Here is a 26354-nt window from a genome sequence, read left to right as displayed (position 1 = left end):
CAATCATTTAATGTAGAAGACAAATTCCAATAGTATCATGGACAACCTGCTAGCTATAGGAACTCTAGGGTGCTTGACAAGGTAAGAATATTCCTGCTTTTAATTTAGTTCCATGCTGTCTTAGAATCAATACTAGTAATTGGCCTTATTTGCATACAGGAAACGAAATATTGTTTTAACAAATTCTAAGTTACAACTTAATAATCTATTTCATAGAATCACAGAATATCTTGAGTTGGAAGAGACCCACGAGCATCATCAAGTCCAACTCCTGACCCTGCACAGGGCAACCTAAAAGTTAAACCATGTATCTAAGAGTGTTGCCCAAACGCTTCTTGAACACCAACAGGCTTGGGGCCATGACCACTTCCCTAGGGAGCTTGTTCCAGTGCTTGACCACCTTCTCATTTCAGCTCACACGTCAGAAGAACTGTGTGAGATTCTAGACAGGAGTTGTTTTCAATAGTACATTGCTAGCCATAGTGGTAAAAAGGTTTAACAGGTCTGGGTTGGGAGAAAACACACAAAGCAACAACACACAAGCAGGGTTGCTTCATTTTTATTTACTCGGCAAACATTTTCCCATATGATTTTTAAATGCCATCCAAGAGCTAACTAAGATTATTAGGTGCTGGCTGCTTTTTTGTGATGAAGCTTTTTGCTAACAGGATCTTTTTCCAGAAATAAAGACCATTGGTTTGTTAAGGTATCCCAGTTTAGGCAAGTACAGTTGCTAATTTCACCCACAATTAAATTGTATTTACAACAGTGCATCTTACAGTTATTCTACAAAGGACAAGACTCTCCATCCAAAATTGTCCTACTCCCTGTCCCACACCAGGATTTCACTCTTTCAGTATTAGGGGTGCCTTCACCTGTTCGGCCACTTCCTTCCCCATCAGTGTTTCAACAATGGCCAATCCAAATTCAAAGCTGGTACCAGGGCCACGGCTGGTGAGGATGTTCCCATCTTTCTCCACGCGGCTCTCAGAGTAGCAGTAGTGTGCTTGGGAGGACACACAACAGAAAGAGGGTCAGTCTCCAGCACAGTGCCCGCAGCTGCCGCAGATCATAGACCTGCCTGCCGCAGGGCACTGCTGCCTGCAGGCTACAGCAGCTGAGGAGCGGTGGCTCCCCGCCGACAGCGTCTGTGCTCCACAGAAGGCACCTCAGCCACCTGTGCGGGCCCAGCCTGCCTTGGGCGCTGCACCCCTGCCCCCCGGAACCAAGCAGCTCATCACTACCTGGCAGTCCTCAGGGAGGAAAAGGGCCCGCAGGGAGCTCTGGCAGCTTATTCGCATGGTATGGGAATGCACCTCTGATTCTACAAGCTCATCAAGAAGCGCTCGCTGTGCCTGTCAGTTCCCGTGGGGTTACTTTTGGAAGTCAGACTGCTTTTGTGTAGCTGTTCACAACTTTCTTTTTTCCAAATGCATGCAGAGGAAACTGGAGGAACCCTGCCATCTCCTGCTCACCTTCAGGCTTGTTAACATTCACAGAATGACTTCTTAATAGTGCTTCACCACCACTTCCTTTAGTTATGAGAAAGAAGTGTAGACCCATCAGCTGCTCACAGCACCAAAGCACTACTCATGAGAGAGCAGGAAAGGTGCTGCTGAGGTTTGCTGTTGGGAACACTGAGGCAAAGAACAAAAAGGGCAAGAGATGGCTCAGCCTCAAGAGGATAAGGGAAAAAATGCTCCTAGTATGACAGCAGCAGCGTATCTTCCGCAAGGATGAGAACGTTAATGGGGCCCTGTATTTTCAGGTTAAACAGACTTAGAAATACAGTCTTAGCATATTCAGTTGAATTTTGATTACATTCAGGAAAGCATTAAGGAAATTCAGAGACACAAAGTAAGATACAAAAGCTATTTTCCTTTCTTTAATTCAAGGGTTCAGCCAAAACCAAAAAATTCCAAGAAGGGTTTAGAGAGAAACTTACGAAAGTTATTACATACCTCCATTCATCATTTTATCTTTGGCCAAAGGATGTGTTGTGACTCTGCTTCCAAACCCTATCCCATGTGCCAGAAGGGCAGTAGGACCTGCAAGGACACGAAGTTGCACCAGTGAGGAACTGTTTGCTGCTATGAACACTTTTAAGAACACACATTCAGGCACCAGGCCCTCAAGGGGCCAAAGCTCACTGTGGACAGACTACTTTTTATAAACCTGATGCCAGCCCTTATCTCTGAAGCAAAAAGCCTCAAAAAGAACACAGCTGTATAACCTCTCCCATTCTATTACACAAAACGCCCTAAGCAGAGAAACAGATGAAGAAAAGAGGGGGTTTAGAGAACACCCAGTTCACGCAGCTGTCCTACCAATGCTTGTGTTGCCTTTGAAGGAGTCAAGAACAATGGCCATTTTACTTCCAAATAATACATTTTATTTAAAACTACTTGAAACTAAGTAACAAAAAGTCTGCATTTCCATCTAAACATTAACTAGGTAAAATTACTTTACGACCTTGTTAAGCCCTGAATTTAGAGACTTAACAGCTAAAATTTCATTTGAGCAAGCCTTTACATGTTGGAATTGCATACCCAGCAGTATTTTGGACAGATCATGGGCTAACTGCTAAGTTTTTGGTTTTAACAGTCTTTCTCTTTTCTTTTCACACTTCCTCCTTGGCCTGAATTGAGGAAGGAGTTTGTGTCAAGAGGTCTTAGGTCATCTGACAGAAAATCCTTATGGGAATTCCAAAAGAAACTGAAGGCAGGATTTGCCTAATGTGAGTTTCATTTCTGTACATTTGATTCATTTCAGATATAGTCCAGGAAATAACCTTCTTTGTGTTCAGTTGGAATCAGCTCTAAGAAGCATTATACCTAAATAAATGAACCATCCTGATTACAAGCAAAGGCCTTTACTGGGCAACCGTGAATTCGCGATTGTTCTGCAAGAGCTACAGACAGAGAAGTAGAAGACTACCACTGCCAAATTCAAGAATGTTCACAACTCTGTATGCGTATCACCTAACTGAAGAATGAAAGCAAAAAAACCCCAGCAACGTACCAGAAAACAAAAGTGAAAACACACTCCACAAACACACTGTTAGACTGTCTTTTACACACTCATCGCCACTTTCCTCGTTTTCAGCTACAGGTACCTAGGCCAGCCTCTCAGTTCAGTTGGGAGTATTGGCAATTGTTCATCCTGCTTTTTTACATACAAATCTTACAAAGGAATGAACTGGATACCTAGCTGTGCAGAATAGGTAAGCAAACAGCCTTCTCCTCAGAGTAGTTCCATCTTTTGCTACCACTCAGATGAGGGAGAGTGAGCCTGTAATTCTATATTTACAGCCTTCCTTCTGAAGCGAAAGGGCAAGAGAGGAGATGTGAGATAAATTTATAGTAATGATGTTCTGCCAGCACTGTGTCCTCACAGAAAGATCACCAGAATAAGCAAATATTTTGTAAAAAATCCTAGCACATTACCTTTCACTTTTTAGGTTAAAGACAGTAACACAACTCATTGGAAAGAACTGGGTACCAAGCAGAACTTGCAGGATAAGAGTTCACGTATTTTAGAGATTCCTCTGCTATTAACTTTACAAAAAATTCAAATGCTGATGGGTGCATGTATAGTACAAATCCCTGCTACTAACTTACAGGAATACAGATCTCTAAGACAGGAAACTGACTGCATGCCCTTTCAACATATCCAAATGCTTTACAAAGCAAGACGTCTTGTTAACCCACCTGCACATATAGCAGCAATCAGGCCTTTTCTGCTTTCCTGGTCCTTCAAAATATCTCTCACAGCAGGAGACTGTATGAAGAAACCATATCACAAGTCATTGTTTGGGGTTGATTATTTGAAGCACGGTTGAAATATTTTCCGCTGCAAATTCATAAACAAGTTCCACAAAGAAAACCAGCTGACAACTCGCCATCCTGCCTCAGGACAGAGGGCAATGAAAACACTACGAAGGAGAAAAACTGAAACCAATAAATACTTGCCCCACAAGGAAAGAGCAAGGAAATCAGAAGGAACTGCAATGAAGTACTTCGCCCACATAAAAGCTGGTTAATCCATAGCCGTAGAAAGTTGTTTGAAAACTTCACAAGACAAATAGGAAAGAGTATTCATGAGATACCTCCAGACAGTCTCTATCATTCTTAAGAAGATTTATATGGGATATTTGTTGCATATTCCAGGACTTACAAATGTGTGATACCATCTAAATCCTATCTGATAGATCAACTTGTTTGTCGGCCTGCCTTCCACAAGGTATTTATACCACCACTACAACAGTTTTGCACCAGGGACAGAATTCTTGAGCGAAGGAACAGTCTCCTGTGGGTTCAGCCTGTTTTATATTTCATGGCATTAAATCTTCATTTGCAACTGTTTCATCTTCATGTGATTACAAACAGAGATTTTCCCACAATACAGAGCACCCTTCCATTTTTATTCTGCTTAACTAGATACTCAAAGTCCAAGAATTTACCCAGTTGTCTCACCTATATATTCACAAGAAGGCTTAAGACAATTAACAATTAGTTTACTGATTCATTCAGAAGAGAATTTTCAGATGCTGAACTGAATTTGCAGGATTACTAAGCAAGTGTAGATCACCCACTACTCATGAGAATGCCCATGAATCTTTAAGATACCAGAACTTTACCTCTGACAAGTTTTGAGCTCCAAGGTTACCCCCAGGCAGGACCACAACATCGTAAGGCCCCTAAACAAACAAAAGATAAAATTGTTCTGTTCAACAGAGGCTGGTAGATACATTACACTGTTTTAAGGCCACTACAGCTGACTCGAGTGAGAAGCAAAGTGATCTACCTTTTCTTCTGTTGAACAACACTTCATGATCAGACAACCAGTTCCAATTATGGAAGAAAATACTGTTTCCTAGTCCAGGAAGAGCCTATTGTTGATAAAGTCTGTCACAGAACTAACTTTTAAGCCTAGTGCATTTAAGACCTTCAGCAAGCAAATGGCAGCTCTTGCATTGTAAGGACAAGTGGTTTTACTCCAACCTTACCGTACAGGTCTAACAGCATTGTTTAGCTTCCCATCAGAACTTTTCAGTTGTTCCAAATCACGGTATTTTGTTGGGCCGACTAGCACACAAAATAAAGCTCTATGTTTGAAGCTTTGCAAAAACAAATACCCTTGCAGAATTAAGAAATCTGTCTGATCCTAGCATGCTATGAAGCAGGAGAACACTGAAGGGGAGCACTGCGGGATGTGCAGTTCTATGATTCAGTACTGCATAGAGCTAACATAACATGCAACATATTTCTAAAGGTAATGCATAAACTTTCCAAATTCACCTCTGAAACTGTGAGAAAGGCTATGTTGGCCATTATATCAGATCAGGGGGATGACCAACCTCTTTTCTGGCATCTTCAAGACTAGCATCAGGACAAATGAAGACATCTCGGCTGCACTGCACCGGTTCTTTTCCTGTTAGGCCTGCAACAGTCACCTTGATCTAACAGAAGAATACATATATTGTTACAATTCAAGAATTTAGGGCATTTTTCTTATACGTTAGTTCTTAAGTAGTATACAGAATGAGCAAAGCACTACTGAAAGCTGTCAAGAACAGAGCAACATTTAAGTTTCCCCAAACCAAGATGAAGTTCAAACACACAAGGTAAGCAGTGATATTCGCCTAGAGATTACCAAAATAGTTCAACTAATAGTTCAACTTTTCAAACAGGACATTTAGAGAACACCTGATCCCACAGGTTTTAAACAAAACAATACAACCCAGGAGAGCTGGACTAAGTAGATCAGGTATTGAATTAAAGTCTCTCTGCAGGCTCAAGCCATTCTCTAACACACTTATGGCATGTTCAATTTTCTCCCTTGACTTTTAGATGCCTGATCATAATATCATAGATGGGCATGGCACAGCTCACATTCACTAAATAAGCAGACAAGCTTGTGCTTCTTAGGGCAGCCAAAATGGGGAGTACATTAATGGAATGACAAAGGTGGTGGGAGAAGGTAATTTTCATTTTAGTAATTTCTATACACATGAAGTTAGTGTATGTAAAATGTTGTTTTCATACCTAATCAGATGATAACATTGTGTACCACTATAGTTGCAAAAGGAACAAACAGCATGAGGAATCCCATCAGACAGAATTCTGGTTAATAACAGAATTTTAAAAGTAGCTCAAGAAAAGCTACGTAATGTCAAATGTCATGAGCTGTAATGTACCGAGCTGTTCGGACCCCTACAAAAAAAGCACTTCCTGTTACTATGCATGGGATTAGCCATGTTTTCTGACAAGCTAAGATTTACTTGAAACACCCACTCCAGTTTACATTAGGCTCCTATTTTAAAAGTTTATCTTTTGCACAAATGTCAGTAGTCGTGCTTGCTTATTTGGGGCATGGCACGAATATTTGCTAACCAGCAAGAAGGCATGGGTAAATTTTCACCTCATACAACAGACTACACCTTGAACTCCTAGCAATGAACATCAACTTGAGGCCAAGATTTTCCCTTGACCAAGCACTCACAAAAAGATTTTTCATTGTCTGCATACTCACCCCAGCTCTTCTCATAACATCAGTGGGGATTACAGTCTCCATCTCCTCTGCCCCTTTTGCTAGAATCACCAGTGCTCTTTTTGAGGCCATATCTTGAGGGGTTGCTATCAGGTGAGATGGTTGTGAAGGGAGGGGCTGAGGGGGGTAGAAAGAGACAACGTGGTTAGAAGGCAAATCGCCTAGTACAAATCCTTCCTAACGGTGAAGTTTAACAGTGAGGAATTTGCATTTCTGTATTATCTTTCATTTAAGCCACCTCAAAATGGTTCTCTAGCTTTAATTAATATTCATAGCAATCCCATTTAACTAAAGAGCTTTTTACAAAGAATGCATTATGATATTAAGGGATTAAGACATTTGTGCAGTGGGAGGCACAGCACATCAGCACCAGAACAGGAAGCAGCCTGGCCTAATCAAGACTTCATATGACTTGAGTCTGCCAGAGAGAAGGGTTCAAGGTGGGTGGCAGAGTTGTTTTCAATTTGCACACCCTCACTCATACCCAGACTCCTGACTCCTACCTAGGTCAGCGTTTACAAAAAGGGCTTACATGAGCTTTGACCTCATGTCTGGTATTTAGTTTCCACACACCATGCTTCATGAAGAGTTTCCTGTGACTTATAATGACTCGACCAGTGCCCCTGCAAAACCTGAGCAATAGATTTTCTGGGTATTTCACAGTTTTGTGGGGGAGAAACATGTGTGCATATGTGTGATGGGGGAGCAGACCACAGAATTTAGCAAATGGAACAAACTAGGCTTAAGACTTTTTTTTTTAGCTCCTGAATTCAAGTTGAGGTGAATGGCCAAATTTCCATTTGAAGGTTAAGTTAAGCAACTTTAACTACATCATGTAAAATACACACTAACTCATACTGGTCTGACAGAAGTCCATCAGACCAGTATGAGTGGTGTGAGAAGGCATTTCACAGGTGATCCACTCTACAAGACAGGGATTTTTTCCTACGTAGGGACTTTCCACCCAGAAATGCACATAGCACCTGGGAGCTCTTCATAAAATGAGATCCACGTTTAGTTCCCTACATGAAGAAAACCATCCCCTCATCCTGCTTCAACTTCACCTATTTTCAGGTTCGCTCCCTACTGTTATCCTGATTTAGAAAGACGGTATTTCTAGAACACAGTAATATACAGCAGAGCGTCCTGCAGCATGCAGAACCAGCCCAAGCAGACTAATTCAGTGTGTCAAATCCAACTTTTAGGGCAGCTTTATGTACTGTCAAATGCAAGGCCAACTGAACAAGTATATTCAAATCACAGGTATTAGCACTAACTTCAGGACAACCTGGAGCTTCTTAATAATTCATGTTGAAGGTATACGTTGATTCTGCAAAATTAATCTTCATATTAATTTGACTAACTAGCAACAGACTACCTGAATATCCATAATGCAGAAATACTGCATTTGCTTCTTACTGTAGAAAAATACTCTAGATCATAGTTTGTAGCCCTCTCTTTCATTAGTTCTTTAGATGCAAATAGGCACCTGATCCCGAAAGCTTTTCTCTTTCCCCTGATCTAGCAAAATGCAGTCTCTCCCTACTGTCCTTAGACGTTTATCATAATACACTGACAAATTCTCGAGCATTAGTACTGCTCTTTACGTGAGTGCGTGTGTATGCAAATAGCTGTCACGCTGTAAGTGCTGCCAGGGCAAGGCTGTTTTACGAAAAGGCAGAACCAAGTTATACAGACATAACAGTCACTTCATTTAGCGAGCTATCTAGGCGTAGTAAATACAAGTCTTCCATTTGCTTCTCAGCGCCAGCATATGCACAGGCTGCCTCAAACCTTTAAGCTAAACGTATTCCCCTACGTGGGTACACGCACATTTCTCGAGCCTTCTGGCAGATGGCTGAATCAGAAACTCTAAGGCGGCTGGCTTTAAAAAAAACCACACCCTTCAAAGCCCCGGGCACACAGCTAGCTACCAGAGGCAAGGGAAACTTTAAGGGTCATTAGCTCAGCCAGTCCGGATGAACGGCCACCTCCCGACATATTCGCGTGTTTATTTTAGGACACGGCACCATCCGACGTAGCAAGGATTTCAGAAGACCACGAACTGCGGCACAGGAGAGTCCGCAATCGCGCGGAGCACAGACGCGGAGAGGCTCGGCCCCCGGAAGACAAGCCAGCGGCCTTCCCACCCTGCCCGCGGCCGGGCGCTGAGCAGAGCCACCGCTGAGGCGGTGCAACCCCGGGAGGCCTCCGCGCCCCCCGCAAGGCCCCGCGAGGCCCACGCCCTCCGCAAGCGGCGGCCCGCCCCGCGCCCACCGCCCTCCGGGGGCTCCTCCGGTCAGCCCCGGCGAGCCGGGGCGCGGCGCAGCCCGCGCGGGCGGCGGGAACGGCGGCGGCGACGACTCACCTCGGCCGAGGCGCGGGCGACTCTGGACGGCCCCGCCCCGACTCCGCCTTCCCGACGCGGCGAAGCCGCCGCCGCCACCTCCCCCTCCGCACCCCCGGCCTGCAGCCCGCCTCCCCCTCCGCCCCCTCAGCGCGTTGCCCGCGCTCTCGTCGCGGTCGTGTCTCCGATACTCGTCCGTCCTCCTTTTCCGTTTGCAGAACGCTGCGTTTTTCTCACGTTCGCTCCGAACGCAGCTTCAGCCGGCGCTGCGGGGCCCACCACCGTGACGCCACCCTCCTACAGCAGCGCAATCGCGAGGTACGTACCTTCAAAACGAGCTGCTGCTGCTGCTGCTCCTGAGGCAGCCCTCGCACTTATGTGGAGCGCTGAACCAAGTCACCGTTCTTCTCCAAGTTCTGCCCAAAATGTCCCACCCATATCCCTGTTTCCCGCGGCTCACGGTACACAGAAAATGCCCACGGCTCAAGGACAGAGTTTTCCCTGGTTCTAAGGGGAGGTTTCTATGTTTTGAAAGGCCGACGGACCCGTTAACGGGGCCCTTCAGGACTGCAGATAGCCCTGTTGTGTAAAACCGCTACTAGCAGGTGCTGGCAGCCCGGCTCTGGTTCCCTGGTGACGGGCTCACGAGAGCTCTGGCAGAGCAGCTCGAGTCCGGGTCACGTCACAGGAGAGCACGTCCCAGGGAAGGGCTTTGCTGGGGGCTGGCCCGGGGGTTGGTGCGGGCTTCGGCTCCCGGCACGGGAGGTTTTGTGTGCTGCTCACGCTGCTCGCCACTCAGAACCCTCGACGGCCTGGTCCTCGCGCTGCCTGCCGGGCGCGCACCAGCTGGGGGGTGCCTTCGCTTGTCAGTTATAGCGCACTCTGCAAGGCTCCTCGCGTGTTCCACCGCGTCCCTCCGTTCCCGTCTGCCCAGGCGGCCCGGCGCCGGCTCACGCGCGCGGCAGCCGCTCTCGCGAGGGGCACGCGCCGCCGGCCGCGCTCCGGCCCAGCGGCCACAGGCCGGCGCCCGCGGCCACGCGCCCGCACAAGAGCGGCGGGGATTGGCCGCGGGGAGCCGCAGGGGGCGGGGCCACGCTGCCGCGGAGCGCCGGGCGCGTCAGGCCAGCGCCTCCGCCACTCGTGGGCAGCGAGCGTCATGTGGCCTCGTGCCGGCAGGCCCGTCACCCGCCCCCCGCGGGCGTGGCCCGCCGCACCGTTCCCCACCCACCCGCCTCAGCCGCTCCGGCCCGACTCGGCGGCCCCCGGCCTGATCCGCGCGGGGAGGGCGCCGAGCGCCGGCGGGACCCGCCGGCCGGCCGCGCCGCTCCTTTCCGTTATGGCCGCGCTGTGGGATTTACCTCGCCCCGAGGCGGTTTCAGACACAGCGTCTCCGCGCCCGGCGGAGGTGTCTGCAGACACGTCGGTGCGGTCTAACCCCTCTGCCCTCGCCGGCCGCGCCCCCCAGACCCTCCCCCGCGCCTTTCGGGGGCGCGGCCGGGGAGCGGCCCGCTGCCCGCGGCGCGGACGGGCCGGGCCGTGCCGCCAAGCCACCGCGGGGATTCCGCGCGGGACTCAGCGGGAAGCCCCGGTGGGGAGCGGCGGGCGCTGCCCGGCAGCGGTGACAGGGCTGCAGGGCGCTGCCCGGCAGAGCCGGGGGTCGCGCCCGGGAGGGGGGGGGGGGGGGGGGCACGGAAAGCCCCGCCGGGCCGGGGTTTCCCCGCCGCCCCCGGGCTGACGCAGCCAGGCCCTCCGGGGGCGGCCCCTAAGGGCCGGCGCCCGCCGCCCCGCGCGCACTCCAGCGGGCCGCGCCGCCACGCACCGACCCCATGGCACCGGCAGCGGCGCGGGCGGGCCGGGCACGGGCGCTCCTGCGGGCAGCGCTGCTGGCGCTGGCGCTGAGCGCGGGGCCCGCGACCGCCCTGCCGTGCGGCGCCGACTGCCCAGCGGGTGAGGACCGGGCCGCGCCGGGCCGGGCCGGGGGGCGCCGGGCGCTGCGCGCGGCCCCACGGCAGCCACCCTCTGTCTCGGCCCGCAGGTACCTTCGTGGTGAGCGCGGGCTGCGGGCGGGGCGCGGGCGCGTCCTGCCGGCAGTGCCCGGCCGACACCTTCTCCAGCGCGGCGGGACTCAGCGGCTGCACCCTCTGCCGGAAGTGCGAAGGTACCGGGCGGCGGCGGGGCCCGGGCGGGACGGCGGCGGCTTCTCGCTGCCCCGTGTTACCTTCCCGGGGTAAAAGACCGTGCGTGAGTTTTGTCACGTCGCTGCGAGTGAAAACGGCGCCCGCAAAATAACGCGATGCGTCTGCGGGGCTTCCCGCTGAAGCCCTCAGCCTCATTTTTGTGAGAGCAAAGGTCCCGAGCCTTTGCTGGGCTGCGTGTGCCTGAGCGCATACCTAACCCACGGCTCGTTTCCACCTTCCAGGAAGATTCAAGTATTTAAAAGAGTGTTCCTCAAAAAGCGATGCTGAGTGTACGTGCAAGGAGGGGTATCACTGCAGCGGCAACGGCTGCTCCCGCTGCGACCCAAGCTGCGGTGTGGGCCAGGAGAACACCGGGAAGGGTAAGGTCACCTTTCCCCACCAGCTTAAACCTCCTGCACTCGCTGCACCGGACGCACCACTACCTCTTGCACGGCGCAGAACAACTCGAGTAAAGACCTCGCAAGATAAAAGCTGCTACTGCTGCTAAACAGTTTGCATGGTGCGTGGCGCGAGCACAGCAGCAGACAAACCCGCCGAACTCTGAGCCCTACTGCAGCTCAAATCGTGCACCAGTTAGTTTCCTTTGCACAACAGGTTTTTTGTCGCCAGCGTGTGGGAAACTGAGCTGGGAATTCCAGATGATTTGTGGCATCTGGTGCCCAATAAACTGGTCACAGGGAAAGACTTGCCTTGCATACTCAGAGCAGCTTCTGAAATAGTAATTCTGTGAACGTGGATCATAGTAATTGTACAAGCAGGTAAAAATAATGTTTCACATGTTTTAAATGCTCATCTTGTACAAATTTATCTGTCCTTGTTTGTTGAAGGTTGCCAAACTTGCCGCTATGGAACTTTTAACGATCAGCCCAATGGCTCCTGTAGAAACTGGACAAAGTAAGTGATCTAAAAATAAATGCTACAAGCTATTACACTTGACTGGATTTTTTTCCGTGATTTTTTTTTTTTCTGTTTTGCTTTAAATGTCTTTCAGGTGCTCTGCAAACCAGGTCCTGGAGCCTGGAACTGCAGCAAAAGATGTCATTTGCAAACACGCTTCAGATAGTGGTGCTTTAGTCACTACTCTACCTACCACATCTCCTGCAACTCCATTGTCTATCACTGTGCCAGGTGGGTCATTGTATAATACTGCATATAGAGCTAAAGAATTGTGACCTACTTTGAAACATACTACAGCTCATTCACTTACCATTTAAAGCAAGAGTGGTTTTCTTCTATCCATTTCCAGTGTCGCAGACTTATCCAGAAGCAGAGTTGGAGACAAAGTTGTCAGCTAATTCAAGGGCCATAGAACTTTGCTCTGTAATGCTTCTTAGAGAATGTTGTTTGCTTCCTAGGGAAGGACCTCCAGATGGACATTATCAGAATTTCTCTTACTGTAGCTGGGCTGTTGTGCATAGTGTTTCTGCTACCTTCATGCATATGCTTCAGTGTCTGGCAGAAAAAGAAACTACATGCTGTCTTCAAGAAAAGTAAGCTAGATACACTCTTCAATTCAATTTTTCTTTTTGAAACTAGACGGAAATCAGGAATCCAGGTTTTAATGTATCTTTCAAAGATAGTTGCAGATAGCTTCATTTTTTGGCCATGTAAGTCAGAAACAACAACTGAAAGGAAAACAGGTTTGGAATTTTTATTGCAGAAAGCACTTAATTACCTGTGGGTGTTCTGTCAACATTGCAGGTTAACTGCATGCATATCCACAGAAGTGAAGTATTCATGGGAGGTGAAAAAGCTCAGCTGAGCCTGGCTGATCCAGTTAAAGGCCAGTTCTGTTTATTACTTCCAAGTACCATCCTTGGCATTTATGGCAATAGCACTTGCCAGTTCTGTCTGCTCAGAAACAGTAATGCATGGCCTAGAGTGAGCATCTTTGAACTTAAGCTGCAGTAGAGGAGGGGGTATCAGTCAGGACGTACTGCTACACAGATGCAGAGTCAGCCTGAATCCAGCACTGCCCTCTGAGAGCTAATAAGCCCCAGAGAAGCTCAAGAGTTCAGCACAAAGATGAGGTGGAATTGTATCCAACATAGCTTATAGTTGGAATTTTTTGTTTGTTTGGGTTTTTCTCTCTCTCTTCCTCTCCCCTTTCCTAGAGATATGGGCTTGATCTTCTAGTGTAATTCCAAATACAGGAGACAATAGCATTACTCCAAAAATCTAACAAGTCTGTGTTGGTCTTCCTTTCATTCCTATGGCAAACAGAGCACTAGCAGCTCCTGTTGCATTAGGGAAAACAAAGTACAATAAATTAATTTTATCAGATGTACATGCTGTAGGGGAATAATTTCAGATTATTGAATCATTTGGAATAATTTTTCTTGCTGATGTCCCACAGTTGTGACTGAGGAAGGGGGAAATAAGATGGCTGAATAAATACAACAGAAAGTGAACATTTGATCTTTTTCTTTAGTGCATACCACACCTGAACAGTCAGTTCAGGAAGATGATGCCTGCAGCTGCCGCTTTCCTGAGGAAGAACAAGGTGAATATCAGGGCTGTGGCAAATCCACGGAATTCAGAGATCTTTTGGCGAACTAGGAATTGGACTGTCCAGGTCAACCACATTTAAATTTCCTTTTGGAACACAGAACAAGAACCTGTTTACATAGAGAGAGTATCAGAATCTGTGCATTTCAGAGCGCTAAATAGCCCAGCCACTGAGGAAAAAGTGCATCTTTTGCATCTCTTTAAAAAAGAAATAAATAAGTAAAAAGATCTACTTTGCAGACTTTATTCCTCTAGGACTAGGAATCATATTTTGAAGAAGTGGTACTTGATCTACATGTAGAAAGAAGTACTGCACTTAAAAGCAGTAATAGAAGGGCAGAATGGCTTTCTGGTCCCTCTTATAAATGGTGCCTCGGCCATAATTTACATGCAGTCTGAAAGCATTTGATGCTAAAAAAGGAGATCCGTAGCACATAGTAGAGCCACACGTGACACTCATGATCTCTATTAACATTACCAGGCATCCTCTTGAGTCTAGAGCTGCAGCTCCTCCTGAAGTGTGGCTCAAACCCAACAGTCTTGGGTTTCGTGTGCAAATACAGATAGACCTCATTTCAGATCCCATCAGCTCCAGAAACGGATACCTGGCCTGACCACTGCACACCATCTTATATGTAGGAAAGAGGAAGCCGTAAAAATCTAGAGCTGCAAAGCGTTTTGTAACAGCTTGCATCTGCTGTTGTATTACACCTATTGGCTTAAGAGAGGCAGTGGAAACACTGAGAAAAGCTGTGGTTGACTTGATCTTAGAAATAGATGTTACTGTGCAGCTGGACTGCACCACCTTCAATCCTACATCATTCAACTTTGATCTTTTAGGTGATGTAAACATATTATGTACATTGCAGATGTGGTATATGTAGATGTGATACATTTCTGGTACTATTTTTGTAGCTCTGAGGTTGGAAAGATTTTAACATCAGACACTGTATCTGTCTCTGATCAATTACTGTTACTTTGGTCTTGAGAAAAAAGAAAATGCACGTTTGACTCATGGCATTTGCAACATCATTTTTAACCTTTCACAAAACCAAGTATTTTATTTTATTTCTTCAGTAAATGTTATTCAAAAAATAGAATGAAAACCCACCAATATGTCATGTAAAGGGTGATTTTTCCCCTCTATGCGATTTCAACTTAGAGAATGCTATTCTTGTGTTTGAAGAGTGACAGCCTATCTCTCCATTCAGCAGATTATTTTCACGAAACCACACTTACACATTTTGATAAACTTGTATACAAGTAAATATAAAAGAGTATGTGAGAAAATAAATGTCGTACCAACGCCTGAACTGTGAAGTATATTTAAATAAATCTGTCTTTTTATCCCTAGCCCAAGTCTCCTCTTCTCTCTTAGTACTTTCAACCATGAGAACTAAGTGACTATTACGTCAGGTTCACAAACTTAAAGACATCGACAGGGCACGTGAAAAGCCACTAGTCTATTTATAAATCAAAGAGTGACTTTTGCACCAGTGGACAATATCTTAGAACAGAATAAAATAGTTCTGCTTGTGATTAGTTTCTAATCTACACATAATGTATGAGAATTAATGTACACAATCCTGTTAAAGACTCAAAACATCTGGTGCTTTCTCCTTGGAAAAAGATACCAGTTGGAATTTTACATTTTGTTAGTGCATTCTGCATATATTTTGAAATGCTCCGAAGAGAGTGCAAAACCCTTATTTTCCTTTTCTGTACCTGAAGCAGAAATAAATCGACTTGCTGAACAATGAGGTACTCATTACAACACTTTTTTTCAGACAGTTTAATTTTGCTGTTTTATACTGAAGCTTCAGGAGTGGCATAAAATTCCCATGAATCAAAACAAAGCCTGTGGAGGAAAAAAAATCCTAAATAAGTGCAAATTGATTTCTGAGAATAAAGGGACACATTTACACCAAAATTGGCTTTCTGGATTGTTTCAAGGAATAGCGATTCACAGAAAGAAAATACATTCCTAATAAAATGTCAGGAGCAATTTGCCTTTCAGTCAAAGGATTATGTGGATAATTCTACCCATTACTTCTGTCATTTAAGAGCGCAGAAGCCTGAATTAATGATCAAACAGATCTTGTTGGCACAAGAACCTGTTGTCAAAGGTACGCAGATATGCCTGCATTTCACAACGCACATCATCTGGCCACAGAAACAGAGTTAAGAGATTGGCTAAATTCATACTTCTGCGAAATACTTCAGTTACCTCTACAAAGCAGATGTGTTTATAACTGTCGTGGTTTAGCCCCAGCCGGCAGCCAAGCACCACGCAGCTGCTCGCTCACTTCCCTCCCCCCCCCCAGTGGGATGGGGGAGAGAATCGAAGGAGCAAAAGTAAGAAAACTCGTGGGTTGAGATAATAACAGTTTAATAATTGGAACAAAATAATAGTAATAATAATAATGAATTATAATGAGAGGGAAAAAAACAATGAGAGAGAGAGAGGAACAAAACCCAAGGGAGGGGAAAAAAAGGAAAATATATATTGAAAAAAAATTACAACCGCTCACCACCGGCCGACCGACGCCCAGCCAGTCCCCGAGCAATGATCGCTACCCCCCGGCCAACTCCCCCCAGTTTATATACTGGGCATGACATCATATGGTATGGAATAGCCCTTTGGTCAGTTTGGATCAACTATCCTGGCTGTGCCCCCTCCCATTTCTTGGGCAAATGGCAGAGCATGGGGAGCTGAAGGGGGGGAAGAATCCTTGACCAATGTAAACACTGCTTAGCGACAGCCAAAACATCAGCGTGTTATCAATATTATTCTTATACTAAAATCCAAAGCACAGCACTATACCGGCTACTAGAAAGAAAATTAACTCTATCCCAGCTGAAACCAGGACAATAACTAAGAACCAAGAAGCACTGAAAGCAAAGACTGAAAGATACGTTATTTTCAGAAGTGAAATAAATCGTGGTACAAATGCAAAGGGAAGACCAGGGCACTTTACACTACAGACTGCAGTGCTTGCTTGCTACCAGAATGCCTTGGCAGCACTGCTGTATTTTATGTGGTCATCATAGAACTGAAAAGAAATACAGGTGAATTAATCTGTTTTGCTGCTAAGTCCCAGAGCAGGACATTACACTTAATAACAAAAGCAGCACTGTAAATACTAAGACAGTTGGAGTGTTCAGCAGTTTTCAGATTTATAAAATATTCAAGTTCCGTGAATTGCGGCTTTCTATAAAGAACTGAAATTATAGCCATAGAATCATGCATTTCCTTGAACATAAATTCATTGTGCGTTGTGTCATTTGCCTTCACTGTGATCACATAGATCAAATGTATTAGAAGCTTGTTCCCATTCTAGACCCCACATAAATAGATATTTTTATTTAAAAGTATTATATAGAACTTGCTTAGATCCTCCTTTTCATTATGTATGTAGCAGTCACCTGTAAAACCACTTCTGGCAGTATGTTTTGGAAATGCAATGGGCAGACTCATCAATTAAGTTTGTTCAGAAGTTTGCCTCTGCAAAAAAGCCAGATATTTGTAACTTCCTTTTTTTTCCTTTTTAAATTATTCTTTTGTCATTTGAAAAAATCCGCAGCAGCTAATAAAACTTCAGTCAAAGCTAGGTAATGTGCAGATCAGCAGTTGACAAGTGGCTACTATACAAGTCACAGAAGCAGAAATGGTGTAGGCAGCTGATCTAACTCATTCAGGATGCCACATGCAATTTTTTGAATGTTTTGTTCTCCCAAGCTTTTGTAAAAATTGCACAGTAAGATTTAGGGATCATCAATGATTAAAGATTATTGGTGATCCCTAGATTAAAAGAAACATTGTCATCAGAATTAAGCTTCTGCTAGCTTTCCTGAACAGAATTTGTAGCTGAATTTGTCTGTTTCTTAACACAGAGGATGAGAGCCTTCCTGCATGCATGTTGAGCACTGTAAAATCCTTCCTCCAGCAAGGGTGAAGGGGAAGAAACTGCACTATGTATCTTCGGTTATTGGTAATTAAGGCAGAAGAAAGGACTAAATGTAATGCAGAGCCAGGGCTGTGGAAAAGAAATATTTTTTGGTGATGACAAAAAATTGATAGATCATGTGCATCTTGGCTTCACAGGGAGCTTTTATTGAACATACAAATTCTTTAATACCTGAAGAAACTTACCACAGTTCATGTAGAAATAATGCAGATCAGTCCTTCTAACTCTTTGAGCTCTAAGTATTGTCTGCTTTCTGTGAACGTCTCTTTTCTCAACAGTTTTTTAAATTTATTATGTAGCAAGCAAAAAGGAGCAGGGAATGCAATGACGACTCTCAAGCAGCCCAGGTGGCCGAGGATGAGGTAACGGGCCAGATGCAAGATTTTTGCATTTCCATTTGTTTTTCTTGGAAGTCAGAAAGTGTCCTCTTAGCCAAACTGTGTGTGGAGGCCCAGGTGATGTCAGGCAGAGTTCTGAAGGCATGGAAAAAGGAGACAAATCCTCTTTAAAGATAAGTTTAAGCAGGGGAACCTGCTGCTTTTTTATTGCTTTCAGAACCAGCACCATTTCATGGCACAGTTACTGACATCAGTAATTAAAAGCGTGTTTGTCACATGTCTTGGCTTCATGATTTCTTGCAATAGTTGTATGGCTGAGGAAAGCAAAAGGTTCATAGCAAAAGGTTTTCTGTCTCACCTCTATTTCTTCTACAGGCATGCTTGTGCGTTTCCGTGCCTGATACTTCTGGACGAGAGACTCTGAAACTGTTAATAGCTCCTCTCAAACATATAGACATCATATCATTTTTTTAAAAGCAGAATATGATTTATTATTTTCAGTCTTTCTATCAGATCCTTCATAGGATGGAAGCATAACCTTCTCCAACAGTCATTCTGATAGTAACACTAATCACGCGAAAACCTCCATAGGAGATGATCTACTCTGAAGAGACTTAACACATGGGAAATAGTATTAAACAGGCAACTTGTACCACTCTGCTTGCATTTTAAACAGGTGATGATAAAAAGTCAAGGTAAGTTTCACAATTAAAATTATACAAAGTCTTACTCTATCACCAAGTGTTACCTCAGTTCCTCTCTCAGCTACAATCAAGCCTTCCCTGATACAATGCTTTCTTCAGAGTCTGTCAAAGGAGGTTCTCCATCCTACGGGTTTGGTGTTAGCTGTGCATCAGGAACAGATGGCTGAGCATCCTTCTATCCCTGGAACTGGCACAGAAAAGGCTGTTGGATACTGTCATTGCCCTCACTGTAAATAAGAACTTTTAATACCATCTACAAAGAAAATGGAAATTCCCTCTAACCTCAGTTTGGCAAGAGTTTGTTATGATATCATCTACTACGTTTCCTTTCACCTTCTAGATCCTGGGTGCCTGCCAGTTAAAGCAGCAGACTGTTCCTGCGATACTCTGAAGCAAACTGGATTATATTTTCATGAAAAAACCACCAGCTGAACACCCGCTGAAATCAGGGAAAATCTCTCCTGTTTGTCTAACCTGTTTGCATTAAGAAAATAAATCAGGTTTTATTTGATTTACCAAGTGCAAAACCCCGTACAAAGACACCTACTTCAATTTAAGGATGACTTATCGTAGTGTATCTTAAACCTGTTAAATCTACTCTCAGTTTACATAATCCAAACTGAAACAAGCAATTTCAAAACTGAAATAAAATGTCTTAGTTACCATTTAAGTCAGTTTTAAACCAAATCTTAGGTTACATTAGCTCACTTTTCTCCTGTAGACAAGCATTTCAGCAGGTTTAGAACAAACGCAATTCTGGAAAAAAGAGGAAGGTGGATGGAGTGGTGAAAGAGACAATTTGCCTTTAGTTACAACACTATAGACTTGAGAAACGTTTATATTAAACAAAAAAATCCTTCTAATATTCACAGCATTGATATTTTGATACTTTTCATTTAGAACAAGTATAAACCATTTAACCTGAAGAGAACACTATATGGGCCTGTAAGCAAGCAAAACAACAAAAGAAAAAAAAAAAAGCTATCACACCACTTCTACTCAGTGTACCTTTATACAAATTTTAGAGCAACTTTGAAAGAGTAGAGCATACTTCTAGGGGAAAAAAAAGTACATACACATCTGAAGCAAAATTTACTGAAGTATCTAAAGCATAATGTATTTTTCTTAAACTAGAATGGAAAATACAGTGAACAGGTATATGAAAGGAATGGTGGGAGGAAACATTATTGAATCTAGAGGAGCTGCAACATTGCAGTTCAGCACCACAGCTGTCTTGTCAAGCTACAATCTCATCAGAAGGCCAAAGAGATTTTTTCCCTCCTGATTTACATTATCAGAGTTACAGCCACCCTTAATAACGCATCTTTTTGACTTGCTGTGGTATACCTCAATAAGTGTATTGCCTTATGGAAGTAGAGGTGTAACCACAGAAAATGCTTGATGGTTCCCTCAAACTTATGAGTTTTAATAAGAGAAAAGGAAGCTGCTGTTTGTTCTTTTCTTTAACTTGAGAGTTAAAGGATTTAGAAATCTGAACAGGCACTCTACTCAGGAAGCCAGCAGATAGGCCAGTAACATATGCTCTTGCCATTGCATCTCACTATGTCTGCACTCATCAATAGGGTAGGCTATGATCAGGATACTTCTCACACGGAACAGTGAGGCTGTAACACATAACATTTATGTGCTTTTCAAGAGTGATTAAATGTGCCTTAGGGAATTACAGAACAGGAAAAGGATTTACTGTGCTGTGGCAGTACTAATTATCCTACCTTATATAACTGTTTCTGCACCTTCTTCCAGTCCTTCCTAATGACACAGAAAGAGATCATCATGTAAATAAAACATCAGTGTGGTGACAGAAAGGAGTAGTAAGTGAAGAAGGCTTTGGAGGCTTCCGGCACTATCCACAGATGGTGGTTGGCAATGGATTATTTCCTTCTAAGCATAACTCCTGCTTGTCTTGTAGAGGATTTTTGGAAAAGCTACACAGGTGCTGGGATGGAATACTATATGCATGCTCTAGGCTTTGTAAAGCAACCCACTTCTGCAGCTGAAGCAGCCAAGAATACAGCTGAGCAGTTACAAACAGCCAGAAATACCTCCCCATTACCCTCTCCAGCTTAAGGAAGGAGGATTATCACACGGACTAGTGGAGAAATGGATGGAATGAGAGCAGGAACATAAAGGGCATCTGAAAGCTAGTTTGAGTGTTGTTCTTTGCAAAGATCTGCAGCATTTCCTCTCCTGGTCTTACATATCCTTCACCTCCTGCTATATGAGGGTTCTTCTTAACCAGATGGTTCTTCTGCACATCAGGAGAAAGGAGCTACACAGCTGGCAGCAAGACCATAAAGAGAAAAGACAGGACTGTGCTAGAACAAGCACATCAGATGTATATCCTTTCCTTGTGACACAGGTCCTAATCCCACTCTTCCAAGCATGGAAACCATACACTTCCATGCATAGGTGGATTTTTCTTATTTCCATATCTCTTCTGCAGACTCTGCTCAGAGGTAACCAGTTGGTCCTGTCTGTTACGAGCCTTACTCATAAAAAATGCATATGTATCAAAGGAATAAGAGGAACAGGCTAAAAAGTGACTGCTCTTCAGAAGTATCTTGTATCGTAAATCTGCCTCGGGAATTCTTGCAGGAAAGAGGATTTTGCTCCCATTCCTTAGTTCCAGTGTAGCAAGAAACATTCAACTTGCCAAATCAGAAGACAAAGGTCTGATATCTGCTTCCTTCACCTTTGTTAATCTCTACTCCTGTTGATCATTTCCATCCCCCGGGACAGCTTTCCACTCTAGTCAAGATCAGTCAGAAAGTCAGTCATCACAGAGAAAATCAGTTAACGCTTGTAGCGGGAATTATTTGATAATCTGGAATCCATCTCTTAAACAGTGAAGGGAAGATTCCAAACAAACAAACAAAAAACCAAACTAACCTTGAAAGAACTGCTTTAAACCTCAAGTTGCCCAGTGAGACCTATGCCAACTTTCCCCCTGTTAAGTGCACGTATTTGTCCTGAAATGTGAATCACTGAGCCTGCAGAGATTCCATTTAATTAACAAAAAACCTCCAAGTAGTGAAGGATTAAAGGGATTATGCACTTGGAAAGCAAAGTAAAAAATTAAAGTCTGCTTTTGTGAGCCATTCATTTACTGCCTATGCTAAGTAGGACAGTTAAATGCCAATGATTATTAGGATACCTCTTTAATTAGTCAGTGGCTCCTGCCCACGCACTGAACTTCTACAGAAGTACCTGAAATTTGTCCTCTAATATCAGTTGTGGATATTAGAGTGATAAGTGATCCTAAGCCTCTGTGGTAAAAACAGAAAGAACATGTGTACACTAAATGTGAAAACCTGGACAGAAAAAATAAAGAAAAGCATAAGGACACCTCTGACAAAACTGCCTTTGTTCCATCCATCCCCACTGTAGATGCAAGCCCTTATCCTCTTGCTCTTTTAGATAATGAAACAGGGCACCATCTTCAAACATAGCAAAATCTTAACAAGTTTCCAATAAAATGGTTTGTAACAAGAAACCGATGAGGCAGAGCACTGTGCAATTAATAGAGTATGAAGTAGTCTCAAGCAGGGAAATCTAGAAGACAACTCTTATGCCTCATCCATCTCTTGCAATTTGCTGCTTTAGTATTTCTGCACTTCTTCACTTTGAGCCAGAAAAAGTGCAAGACAACAGCCTGGCTTGCCCACCCTATCATCCAAACCACTAAGAAAAGAATCAGTGGGGTATTGCTCCTTCCCTTTTTGACATTAGTAGTAGCATCTTTTAAAAGGTTGCATTTGAAGCCTTATGAGACAGAAATATTAAAGCTGAAGTTCATTTCTTTAAATCCTCAGCTGTATAGATGTCTGTGTGGGCAGGCTCCAGGACAATAATTTGTATGGAAAACCCCTCAATAATCTACTTAACAAAAAATAACGAGTGCTCTAAGTTTAAGAACAGAACAATGTCATAGTGTGCAGCAGTCACCTAGCTCTGCAGCAGGATTAGCTTGATAATTTCTTATTACAACCTAAATTAAACCTCGAGAAGACTGCGCTATTGTTTTAGAAAGAAAAATATAAAATCTACTGCTGATAAAACTATGAATATACATATATTCCATATAACAGCAGTACTTACACAAAAGTCCAAAGATACAAAGATACCGTAGCATAGAAAAACTACTGTGAATATACAGGAATACAAGGTACATGCGATCCACAGTTGCAGAAAAAGGCAGGTTATTATATAGTACTATAAAGAAAAACAAACAAAGGTAATAATTCAATTACGTTTAGTAAGGTCTGTATGTCTGTACTGTAATATATGTAGACAGAAGGGTACTGTTAAGCCTGCATTTTGTTTGGGTGTTTTTCTAAAGGATCATGCTACCTAATCATCTACAGTGAACATAAGCTTGTGCATTTGTGAGCTTTGTTTTGTAGCAAATCCATTGCCTTTGACAGAAGATTCAAGCATGGCTGTCCCCATCATTTGTAGCAAAAACTACTATAGACACATAGCATGCACAAAGTTTGATTCCTTCTCTCCAAGACAATCCCCCAAACTATCTCAGCGAGTATTGCTCCCTGATATATCCCCTAGACCACATACGCATCTTCATGCCGTGCTCAAAGGCCTCCAGCCCATGCTTTTGCTCTGGCAGACAGACAAAAATTGATTTAATTAAATCATAATAAAAGAACAGTTGTATGATCTGTCCTGAGATAGTATAGTGATGGACAGTAGTAGAAAAAATCATGTAGCAGTTTTATATGAACCCCCTGCAATGTCACGATATATATCAACCTACAGTTTTTATTATCTTGTCCTCAGAGCACAGAGCTATTCCTTCATCCTCTTCAGCTCTACAATGAGCAAGGGTTCTGTTTCAATGCCTATCCAAATTAAAATTGATGTTTCTGAATAATGTTGTTGTTAGAAAATATACAAAAAGTAGTATTTGGTTCCTACCAGTTATTTAAACATTTTCAGAAAAAAGCTATCAACATGATACACTGTATTTTCAGTTACAAAGGACCATAGCTGATGGGAATCATCCAAGCTAATCATCCTGAGAACAAATATAGCAACATTACTGGCTATTTAGTTTGGGAACTATTCCCCACTGCTACGTTCATCCCTACAGATGCTATTGGACAACCTGGGAACATGGACCAGGAAGGACAGGACCAAGGCTGACTGGAAGTTAGGATCTCTTGAGACCAGAACCACAGGGCGGCAGAGGCATGAACAAGCTTACATGCTCAAGGATGGAGGGAAACAGAAAGCAATGCTAAACTCCATAGGTCTATTTGCTAAGGACATCCATTTTCTCACCAAACTAGAAGACAATTAGTAAAAAAAAAACAAAAAACCCCCCAAAAACCCAAAGCCAAAAAACCAGCACTTAAACATCCCTCCCCCCCCCCCCCCCCTTTTATTCGGTATATTCATTAATTCATACACCAGACATACGACAAGCAGCTACCTTGTGCCTATGCAGCCACAGGGGCTCCAGCAGCACCCAGGGCCACCCTCCGTTCCCTGTCCATGGTCCTGTGCCGAGGCCAACACCGGGACCGGATCCTGCAACCACCTTCCCAAACCCTCCCTTTAGAAGCTCCTTCTTTCCTTCCACTCCCTACACTTCCACCTATAGCAAACAGACAAACAAGGCTGAGCACTGCAGACAGAGGAACAGTGCCAGGAATGTAACAAGAGCACAAGCAGGAAGGGAGAAGAAAGGTAAACTAGTACACGGAATGGAACAAGGTGTAAGAAAGGACTAACAAAGGGGCTGCTACATAAAAGCCCCGTGAAGGTCAAAATCCTGCACAAAATGCTTTAGCTGTGGTTTCAGAGAGTTAAGCCAGATAACAAAGACAGGCCTTCCAAGCTTCTTAACATGAGAAGAAGCCTTGACTGCTTCTAGAAATGCCAAGACAGCAAAGGCATTGGGAGAAGGAAAAAGATGGTCACAGTAAGTGAGAAAGCAGAGCAGATCATACCACGCTTCATGCAAGAACCACTCAAGAGTGAAGACTCTGTCCTGACCCGATTGTTTGCCTTACTTTGATCCACATAATTGTTGTGGTTCTCTTTAGCAGACCGAACTTCCGATGCAGTTCCAATAGCAGCAGTGATGCTGACTCCTATCAGTGAAGTTACTCAAGAAAAACTAATGTCTAAGGAATACATTGCATGGATACTTCCTCCAGATTAGAAGTCCCTTGACCTTATTTAATCATTATTCAAAAAAAGGTAAGAGAGTTCTTTAGCTGAGAAACATATATGTATGCAAGAAAGGAAGAGAAAGAAAACCTTTTTCAGAAGAGAAAAATGGAAAAAAACCAAACCAAACCAAACCCAACACCACATGGTTCCTTTTCCCCAATTTAGTTATCTTTTAGAAGTCCTAAGCCTATACCCTGCTGCCTGTTACAGCAGACTCAGCCCCAGTGCCTGCTCCTCAGGCACCCTAGCCTTTTCAGGAGGTTTCTCAGCGCCACCTTCTGAGGCAGCAACTCCGTCATCAGCTGCCCAAGACCCAACAAGGGACGCCAGCATGAGCAGAGAGAGAAGGTTTATTTTCTCTGAAACGTATTCTGAAAAAACGAGGTACCTGTTACTGGTCGAGGCACACTGGCTTGCTGTTAAAAAATACAGCCACCCAAAAGTTAATCTAGCCCTATGCAGAAAACCAAATAGGAAAATGTATTCACATCTCCCAGTTCTTTCTCAACAGTTTTCTCCCTTCACGCCCCCCACACCAGGAAGGAAAGGATTGGGGCACCGTGTCTAGGATCAGAGCTGATTTGGACTACTGGATTATTGGAAGGTCTCTAGAAATCCAGTACTTTGCCTTGAAAATGCCTCACGACAGACTTCTCTGCAACAAAGAAGCCCAAATTGAAAACTTTTACTGGTTCCAAGTGCAGCAGTGTTGCAGAAGCAGAGATGCATCTCCAAAGAAAATGAGCCAAAGTCTCCAGCTTGCTCCATAGCTGGGACTGATGAAATGAGAGTGTAAGTACGGACAGTCACTGACTGACGGCCCTTGCCTTTCAGCAAGGCTGCTATGTACTCCTTTCTGTGCAGTGTGCTGACCAGAAAAATGAGAGAAAGAAATGTTTATTCTGCTTTTGTCCAGATCATAATTTCTTATTAGGGTTGAACAGGTTATTTGGGATACCTTGGGAGAGCGGGAGAAAGGTAAAGAGAAAGTTCCATTCTTGCTGCAGAAGCATTGCTCTCTTTCCTTATACTGTCTCCTCTCATAATTCCAGTTTTAAAAATAAACTGTAATTGCATAGTTAGTTCCATTACATTTTTTGTGGAAGAAACCTTATTTTGAGATGTGGTCTCTGCTCCTCTGTTTGTGGCTGCATTATCCAGAATCCGATTCCCATAAGATATCAATGTGCTATATTTCCAAGCTCCAGTCATGCCAGACTTACTTTCCTTCATGTCAAACAGTGTGCAGCTTCAGTTTGCTAATTCTGTAGTGCTGAGAGGACAGGGGAATTAAGGACCAGTTTGTCAAGCTTCACTGGGAGAATATACCCAAACTACAGTGTGCCAGCCCAGCAGGGCCAAAAATCAAGAGGGTTTTTTCCCCTCCAACTGGTGGAAACTATACTACAAAGGAGCAATGTTTTGGCAGCTGTGATCCTGTACTAGAGAATTTTTAGACCACTTGCCAATTCTGTAGCAAAATAAAATATCTTCAGAAAGGCCTACGGACCTGCCATCTTCAT

The 26354-nt window shown here is 44.2% G+C and overlaps 3 protein-coding genes across 6 annotated transcripts in view; 1 reads left to right on the top strand and 2 right to left on the bottom strand.

The window, feature by feature from the left end:
- Window positions 1–543: 543 nt before the first annotated feature.
- Window positions 544–11059, bottom strand: PARK7 (Parkinsonism associated deglycase). 4 transcript variants are annotated; one of them, XM_075520466.1, is made up of 7 exons: window positions 10939–11059; window positions 6535–6669; window positions 5360–5461; window positions 4640–4699; window positions 3711–3780; window positions 1962–2048; window positions 544–1006 (listed from the first exon to the last, which is right to left on the bottom strand). In XM_075520466.1, exons 2-7 carry the CDS (start codon window positions 6622–6624, stop codon window positions 846–848), a joined length of 570 nt encoding a protein of 189 aa, XP_075376581.1. In that variant the 5' UTR covers window positions 6625–6669; window positions 10939–11059; the 3' UTR covers window positions 544–845. The 4 variants fall into 4 exon arrangements, with proteins under 4 accessions (XP_075376581.1, XP_075376580.1, XP_075376579.1 ...); XM_075520465.1 differs by lacking the exon at window positions 10939–11059 and adding an exon at window positions 10258–10378; XM_075520464.1 differs by lacking the exon at window positions 10939–11059 and adding an exon at window positions 9226–9919.
- Window positions 10328–14818, top strand: TNFRSF9 (TNF receptor superfamily member 9). Its single transcript, XM_075520462.1, has 7 exons — window positions 10328–10846; window positions 10935–11057; window positions 11319–11456; window positions 11925–11991; window positions 12089–12225; window positions 12453–12587; window positions 13529–14818. The coding sequence occupies exons 1-7, from the start codon at window positions 10726–10728 to the stop codon at window positions 13654–13656; spliced, it is 849 nt and encodes a 282-aa protein (XP_075376577.1). The 5' UTR covers window positions 10328–10725; the 3' UTR covers window positions 13657–14818.
- A 25-nt stretch (window positions 14819–14843) lies between these two features.
- The window catches only part of PER3 (period circadian regulator 3), a 48204-nt gene continuing 36693 nt past the window's right edge, over window positions 14844–26354 (bottom strand). The window contains exon 24 of the transcript XR_012778314.1: window positions 14844–15463. The gene's annotated coding sequence lies outside the window, so the exon portion shown is untranslated. The remainder of the gene's footprint in view (window positions 15464–26354) is intronic.

This window comes from Mycteria americana, chromosome 18 (genome assembly GCF_035582795.1).
Source record: "Mycteria americana isolate JAX WOST 10 ecotype Jacksonville Zoo and Gardens chromosome 18, USCA_MyAme_1.0, whole genome shotgun sequence".
NCBI classification, from domain to species: Eukaryota; Metazoa; Chordata; class Aves; order Ciconiiformes; family Ciconiidae; genus Mycteria; species Mycteria americana.
The sequence above is the reverse complement of the archived record's forward strand: the minus strand, read 5'-3'. Positions and strand labels throughout refer to the sequence as shown.